This window comes from Ornithorhynchus anatinus, chromosome 8 (genome assembly GCF_004115215.2).
Source record: "Ornithorhynchus anatinus isolate Pmale09 chromosome 8, mOrnAna1.pri.v4, whole genome shotgun sequence".
Classification (NCBI taxonomy): Eukaryota; Metazoa; Chordata; class Mammalia; order Monotremata; family Ornithorhynchidae; genus Ornithorhynchus; species Ornithorhynchus anatinus.
Genome location: NC_041735.1, coordinates 53,575,291 through 53,583,089, shown reverse-complemented (window position 1 = coordinate 53,583,089; position 7,799 = coordinate 53,575,291). Strand labels below are relative to the sequence as shown.

The 7,799-nt window shown below is 63.6% G+C and overlaps 1 protein-coding gene across 1 annotated transcript; it reads right to left on the bottom strand.

Moving 5' to 3' along the window:
* Positions 1-7,452, bottom strand: TRIL (TLR4 interactor with leucine rich repeats). Its single transcript, XM_029070528.2, is given in 4 exon segments — positions 1-5,721; positions 5,724-5,813; positions 5,858-5,940; positions 5,972-7,452. Coding segments are annotated over 4 exon segments (2,421 nt in total). The 3' UTR covers positions 1-4,954.
* Positions 7,453-7,799: the final 347 nt, after the last annotated feature.

Below are 7,799 nucleotides of genomic sequence, written 5' to 3'. Positions count from 1 at the left end.
TTGTTATGAAAACATGAAAAATACATTTTTTAATTTCAACCATAAACTTTTCCCATTAGCAAATGTGTTTATTGACATAACTGATCATAACCAGGTACAGCATTTTGCATCTCCCATTGGAAGAATATCCAGTGATTAGTTTCAAAAATGGAATGCAGAGATTGCGGATTAACAGCAGTCAATTAAATCTGAAAACAAAAACCACCCATGGATTTTCTGTTCTTAATTAAGTGGGCAAACAACACACACACACACACATACACACACAAAATCAGTAAAGAATTTGAGTAGTTCCAGAGAGGAAGAAAGAATAGTAACTAACTGTGAAAGACGCTGGGTCGACAGCCCTCTTTTTAGAAGTGCTCTGTCGTCCAAAAAGTAGAACTCTCCTGGACAAAAAGCAATGTGAGTTTTGCCATTTTGCGAGACCAACTGATTTAAACCTCACCTGCAATCATCAACCCTAGAGGGGGGTTCCAACCCTTACAAATGGGCCTGCCTGCCAACCAAACTCATAAATGTAGCTGGGCTTTTAGGTGATCTCGTCTGGTAAGCATTCAAATACAGCATATTCCTGGTTCCCTTTACAACCAGAAGTTAGTGTCACTGGCTCAATATGGACCAAATATGAACCCCTGATCTAACACTGAAAGGCTCCTCGAGTACTATTGATTCCCTGAGCCATCTAGTTCCCCTGGAAGTGTTTTTAAGGCACTAAACAAAATTATTCAAAATCAAACTAGCACCAGTTTAGTGAAGCCCTAAACATAGACCACCACCCACCCCTAACCTACCATAATTGAGACCCTCCTAAATGACTGCATTTTTAGACCTCACACAAATCATTAATAAAAAAAACTGTGTTGAATTCAAACTTCTATAAGTACTACGAAGAAAAAGAATTACAGTTATCGATAATTTCAACCCTTTAGATTGAGATAAAAACATTTTAAAAACTACAAGAGACCAGTCATTTTCAAGAACTGAGTAAAACACAGGGAAGCATAGGAATGAAATACAAAAATTAAGAATTTCACAGTGAGGTATAAGTATTTATAGGCTTATTTCTAGTTTTAGTGGAAACATCGTTATTCACTGGCATATGAATGTTTCACATTGTTTCTATAAAATCTCCCAACAACAGCCAACGGGGAGGGAGGCGTTAAGTGGCCACACAGCTTTGTCGCCCATCAGTCGACAGTTCTTCGCCTCTGGAGTCCTGCCATATAGGCTGAAGACAGTTCATCTTCTAGGTACTCACAGAACTGGAGCACCCGTAAAGTGTCATGATCAAAAGTAACCTGCCCAACAGCATTTATCCCTACCTGTTTAAACTACATTATTGGTGTAGTCGACATATTGAACCAATTTCACTTTCGGCTTCTTCATAATGACCGTCAGCCATGTGCATTCCCTCGAGCCTGGGTGCAAGTCTCCTTTCCCATTCATAGATAGAAAAGGGTTTCTACTCTTCCCAGAGAAGTCTTCCATTCTACGAACACATCGCTCAACTCGTCCGATAGAAACTACATGGTCTGACTCGTCCTCAGAGTTTGTAAACTGAATGGTTATGCCACTGAGTGAATCTCAAATGGACCGCCTTGAGCACGTGCCTAGAAAATATCCATGTCCTCAGTCTGCTTTTTAAATGTCAGAGTCCATGTGAAACGGTAGACTTCCCTTGACGTTTCTGTCAAGAGAATGCCATTGTTATTCTTTAATATTTAAAGTCAAAAGTACCCCAAGCAATCCTTCAACACAGCTGAATCACCTCGGACTGAAAAAACGAATCGCCATCGTCTGGATGGTCACTATCCACCGTGCACCGTTTCGTGTCTACTTTCTAGCCTCGACAGGGGTGGTGGGCCCAGCGTCTTCAAAGAAAGCTATTTTATTCCTCTCTTTCTGTGATCCCGTTAGATTAAGTCAAGTAATCTGGAGAGCGATATCAAGAGGAATCCTCCTTCTCCTTGGACACGCCACGTGGCCGCTGCTGGGAAACCCAGAGCCCCAGCAAGTCAACCCCTGGACCACCAAGGGGAAAGGTATCACCTGCTGGGGCCGGACCTGCCTCTGGCTTACTTTTTTATTCATGGCAGGGGTGAGGAGCTTACTAAGCGCCAGGCCCCGTGAGGTGCTTACTATGTGCCAGACTCGATACTGAGTGTTGGAGTCGAAAGGGGTGAATGGGGTTGGAGCTCTTCATCCCCACTTGACCAATGAGGGGGCTCAGGTAAGTGAAGTGACCGGCCCGGGGTCACCCAGCAGACAAGAGGCCGGGCCGCGGATGAGAACCCAGGTCCTTCTGCTTCCCAGGCCTGGGCTCTATTTATTAGACACCTCGGGTTGTCGCAGCTGGGGTGGACGGAGGAGCTGGGCTCCTTCTGGGGTGGCCGGGGTAAACCCCGTCTCCATCCTCTGTCCGTCTGACCCCAACCCTGACCGGTTGGGAAGGCGGGTCGGTCGGGGGCCAATGGGACCGGCGGAGCGTTTCCCACGCGGGATCAGTGGGCGAAGCACTGGGGCGAGGTGGTCCACCTGCCTGCTGCCCCCGCCGAAGATGTCTCAGGGGAACTCGTGTCACGGCTGAGGTGGACGGAGGGGCTGGGCTCTTTCTGGGGTGGCCGGGGAGGACCCTGCCTGCCAGCTGGTTGGGAAGGCAGGTCGGTCGGGGGTCCATTAGAACTGGTGAAGCGTTTCCCACGCGGGACTAGTGGGCAAAGCCCTGGGGCGAGGTGGTCCTCCCGCCGGCCGCCCCCACCATCGAAGATGTCTCAAGGCAACTCGTGTCACGGCCGAGGTGGATGGAGGAGCTGGGCTCCTTCTGGGGTGGCTGGGGAGGACACCACCCCCCAGCTGGTTGGGAAGGCAGGTCGGTCGGGGGTCCGCTAGGACTGGCGAAGCGTTTCCCACACGGGTCTAGTTGGTGAAGCACTGGGGCGAGGTGGTCTTCCCGCCTGCCTCCCCCGCCGAAGATGTCTCAGGGAACTCGTGTCACAGCCGAGGTGGACGGAGGAGCTGGGCTCTTTCTGGGGTGGCCGGGGAGGACCCTGCCCGCCGGCCGGTTGGGAAGGCGGGTCAGTCGGGGGTCCACTAGGACCAGCGGAGCGTTTCCTACGCGGGATCAGTGGGTGAAGCACTGGGGCGAGGTGGTCCTCCCGTCAGCCGTCCCTGCCATCGAAGATGTCTCAGGGGAACTGGTGCCTTGGCTAGGTTGGCTGGAGAGGACCCTGCCCCCCAGCCGGTTGGGAAGGCAGGTCAGTCGGGGGTCCACTAGGACCTGCGGAGCGTTTCCCATGCGGACTAATGGGCGAAGCACTGGGGTGAGGTGGTCCTCCCGCTGTCGAAGCGGTCGCAGGCAAACTCGTGTCTTGGCTGGGGTGGCCAGGGAGGACACCACCTCCCGACCGGTTGGGAAGGCGGGTCAGTCGGGGGTCCACTAGGACCGGCGGAGCGTTTCCCACGCGGGACTAGTGGGCGAAGAAGCACTGGGGCGAGGTGGTCTTCCTGCTGTCCAAGCGGTCGCAGGGGAACTCGTGTCTTGGCTGGGGTGGCCGGGGAAGCCACCACCTCCCGGCCGGTTGGGAAGGCAGGTCAGTCCGGGGTCCACTAGGACTGGCAGAGCGTTTCCCACGCGGGACTAGTGGGCGAAGCACCGGGGCGAGGTGGTCCTCCCTCTGCCGAAGCGGTCGCAGGTGAACTCGTGTCTCGGCTGGGGTGGCTGGAAAGGACACCACCTCCCCGGCCGGTTGGGAAGGCAGGTCAGTCAGGGGTTCACTAGGACCGGCGGAGAGTTTCCCACGCGAGACTAGTGGGCGAAGCACCGGGGCGAGGTGGTCCTCCCTCTGCCGAAGCGGTCGCAGGTGAACTCGTGTCTCGGCTGGGGTGGCTGGAAAGGACACCACCTCCCCGGCCGGTTGGGAAGGCAGGTCAGTCAGGGGTTCACTAGGACCGGCGGAGAGTTTCCCACGCGAGACTAGTGGGCGAAGCACCGGGGCGAGGTGTTCCTCCCGCTGTCGAAGCGGTCGCAGGTGAACTCGTGTCTCGGCTGGGGTGGCTGGAAAGAACACCACCCCCCGGCAGGTCAGTCAGGGGTCCACTAGGACCGGCGGAGAGTTTCCCACGTGGGACTAGTGGGCGAAGCACCGGGACGAGGTGGTCCTCCCGCTGTCGAAGCGGTCGCAGGTGAACTCGTGTCTCGGCTGGGGTGGCTGGAAAGGACACCACCCCCCTGGCAGGTTGGGAAGGCAGGTCAGTCCGGGGTCCACTAGGACCGGCGGAGAGTTTCCCACGCGGGACTAGTGGGCGAAGCACCGGGGCGAGGTGGTCCTCCCGCTGTCGAAGCGGTCGCAGGTGAACTCGTGTCTCGGCTGGGGTGGCTGGAAAGGACACCACCCCCCGGCAGGTTGGGAAGGCAGGTCAGTCAGGGGTCCACTAGGACCGGCGGAGAGTTTCCCACGCGGGACTAGTGGGCGAAGCACCGGGACGAGGTGGTCCTCCCGCTGTCGAAGCGGTCGCAGGTGAACTCGTGTCTCGGCTGGGGTGGCTGGAAAGGACACCACCCCCCGGCAGGTTGGGAAGGCAGGTCAGTCCGGGGTCCACTAGGACCGGCGGAGAGTTTCCCACGCGGGACTAGTGGGCGAAGCACCGGGACGAGGTGGTCCTCCCGCTGTCGAAGCGGTCGCAGGTGAACTCGTGTCTCGGCTGGGGTGGCTGGAAAGAACACCACCCCCCGGCAGGTCAGTCAGGGGTCCACTAGGACCGGCGGAGCGTTTCCCACGCGGGACTAGTGGGCGAAGCACTGGGACGAGGTGGTCCTCCCGCTGTCGAAGCGGTCGCAGGTGAACTCGTGTCTCGGCTGGGGTGGCTGGAAAGGACACCACCTCCCCGGCCGGTTGGGAAGGCGGGTGGGTCGGGGGTCCACCAGGACGGGCGTGCCCTTTCCCCCGCGGGCCTAGTCTGCGAAGCGCTGGGCGAGCAGGTCCTCCCTCCGGCCGCTGTCGCCGAAGCGGTCGCAGGGGAAGTCGATGAGGTCGGCCTCGCCGAGGGCGCAGACGGCGGCGCGGGGCCGGTGGGGCTGGAAGCCGGAGAAGTCGTTGGAGACGCCGGTGCCGGTGGAGCGGAGCGGCCGGCGGGAGGAGTACACGTGGCGGACGGGCCCGGGCCCGGAGCCGGGGCCCAGCCCGGGCCCCGCCGCCTTCCTGCGGCCCCGCAGCCTCCTCCGCAGCCAGCGGCGGCTCCAGGCGGCCAGCGCCGCAGCGCCTAGCACAGCGTTGAGCGCCAGCAGCGCCAGGCTGAGCAGGCGGTAGTCGAGGGCCGGGGCCGGGGCGGGGGGCGGCGGCTGGGGCGGCGTGAGCAGCCCCGCGCAGTGGTCGCGGGGGGCCACGGGGCAGACCCGGCCGCCCAGCACGGCCTCCAGGCACACCAGGTAGGGCGTGTCGCCGCGCAGCTCCCGCAGGGTGGCCGCGGCGCTGCGCTCGGGCAGGTAGACGAAGCGGCGGAACGGCGGCCGCTGGCCGAAGCGGTCGAAGAGCAGGCGGAAGCGGGCGGCGCCCGGCGGGCGGGGGCTGCGGTGGGGCCGCACGGCCCAGCGCACCGTGGCCGTGTCGGGGCCCGCCGCCTCCACCGTCAGGTTGCAGAGGATCAACCTGTTGAAGTCGCAGGGGTCGGACACCAGCGGAGGAGCGGCGGAGGGGGCGGCGGAGGGGGCGGCGGAGGCCCCGCCGGACGCCGCCAGGGGGCGCCCGCCGGCGACGGCGCCGCCCGGGGGCCGCCCGCCCGCCGCCAGGGGGCGCGGGCGGGCGGCGGGGCCGAGCCGCCGGGGCCCGAGCCGCCGGGGCCCGAGCCGCCGGGGGCCTCGGCCTCCCCCTTCGGAGGCGAAGGCGGCGGAGCCGGGACGCCGCGGTCGCGGGGCCCGCTCCGGTTGCGGCCCGGGACGGCCTCCCCCTGGGCCGGCTCGGGGAGGCCGCGCCAAGGCTGCTGCGGCGGCGGCGGCCGCTCCCCGCTCCGGCCTGCGGGGGGCGCTCCTTGCCGCGGCTGCTGCTGCTCCCCGGCCCCGCCGGTAGGGGGCGCCCCCCGCTGTGGCTGCGGCGGCGGCTGCTCCCCGCTCCCGCCTGCAGGGGGCGTCCCCGCCCCCCCTCCCCGCCCGGCCGCGGCTGCCGTCGGCCAAAGCGGGGAGGGGGAGGAGGGCGTCGTGGAGGTGGCGTCCGGGCAGGAGCCGTTCCTGAGCTGCAGGTCGTCCAGGTAATCGAGGTACTTGCCGCTGAGGGCGGGCGGGTGGCGGCACTGCACGAAGACGGTGAGGAGCCGGCCCTGCGAGTGCCAGGCGCCCATCCAGCGCTTGAGCCCCCGGAGGCGGCAGTCGCAGGTCCAGCCGTTGCCGTCGAGGTCCAGGCGGTAGAGGGCCGGGCTGGCGGCGAAGGTCTCGCCCGAGAGCCAGCTCAGCGCGTTGTGGCGGAGGTTGACCTCCCGCAGCCGCGCCAGCAGGCCGAAGGCGGCCGGGTGCAGGGCGGACAGAGCGTTGCGGCTGAGGTCCAGCGCCTCCAGGTTGCGCAGCGGGTCCAGCAGCGTCGGGGGCAGGAGGCTCAGCCGGTTGCCGTCCAGGCGCAGCTCCCGCAGGGCGCCCAGCCCCTGGAAGGCGTCGGGGGCCAGCTGGGCCAGCCGGTTGTCGCTCAGGAAGAGCTGGGCCAGGCGGGGCAGGTGCTGGAAGGCCCGGCCGCCCAGCTGCTGCAGGCCGTTGGCCGAGAGGACCAGCGTGGTGAGGGCGCGCAGCGGGGCGAAGGCGGCCGGGTGGCGCAGCGACGGCTGCAGCTCGTTGGCCGAGAGGTTGAGGAAGCGCAGCCTGCCCAACTGCGCGAAGGCCTTCTTGCCCAGGAAGCGCAGCCGGTTGGACTCCAGGTGCAGGTAGAGCAGGTTGCCCAGGGGCGCGAAGGTGGAGTCCGCCAGGGCCGCCAGCGCGTTGCCGTCGAGGCGCAGCCGCACCAGGCCGCCCAGCCCGTCGAAGGCGCCCCGGCTCAGCCGGCCCAGGTCGTTGCCGTTGACGTCGAGGATCCGCAGCTTGCCCAGCGGGCTCAGGCTGCCCGGGGCCAGGCCCTCCAGCAGGTTGTTGCCCAGGTACAGCTCCTCCAGCCGGGAGAGCTTCTCGAAGGCCTTGGGGGGCAGGGCGCGGATCTGGTTGAACTGCAGGTCCAGCCGCCGCAGCTGGGCCAGCCGGGGGAAGTCGAAGGCCGTCAGGTTGGCGATGAAGTTGCCCCCGAGGCTGTAGGTCAGCACCTCCTGGGGGCTGGGCAGGGCGCCGGTCTTGGGCACGGCCCGCAGGCCCCGGTTGGAGCAGAGGAGGTGCTGGGGGTGCTGGCAGTCGCACCGCTCCGGGCAGACGGACCCGGCCGTCGGAGGGAGGGACCAGCAGCCGCTGACCACCAGCAGCAACCGGACGGGCCACGAGGGCTCCATCCCCGACCGAGCCGCCGGCCGGTCCTGCCGCCCCCGCCGCCCCTTCCACCGGCCCGAGCCTGGCCCTCCCGCATTCCCCCCCTGCCCCGCTCCCCCTTCCCACGTTCGCCCCGTCGCTTTTTTCTCCTTCTTTGGCCGCCGCCCCTTCGGGTCCGCCGCCGGCGCCCCTCTTCCCCCTCTGCGGAGCCCGCCGCCGTTCTCAGCACCCTCTGCTCCTGGGAGCACGTCTGGGAACCACAAAAAAATAAAGGAGGAAAAAAAAAAGGGGGCGGGAGAGGCAGGGCCGGGGAGGGGGCTTCGCTCCCTTTTTGTTCGGCGGGGGAGGAGGAAGCTGGGCCAGCCCCTCG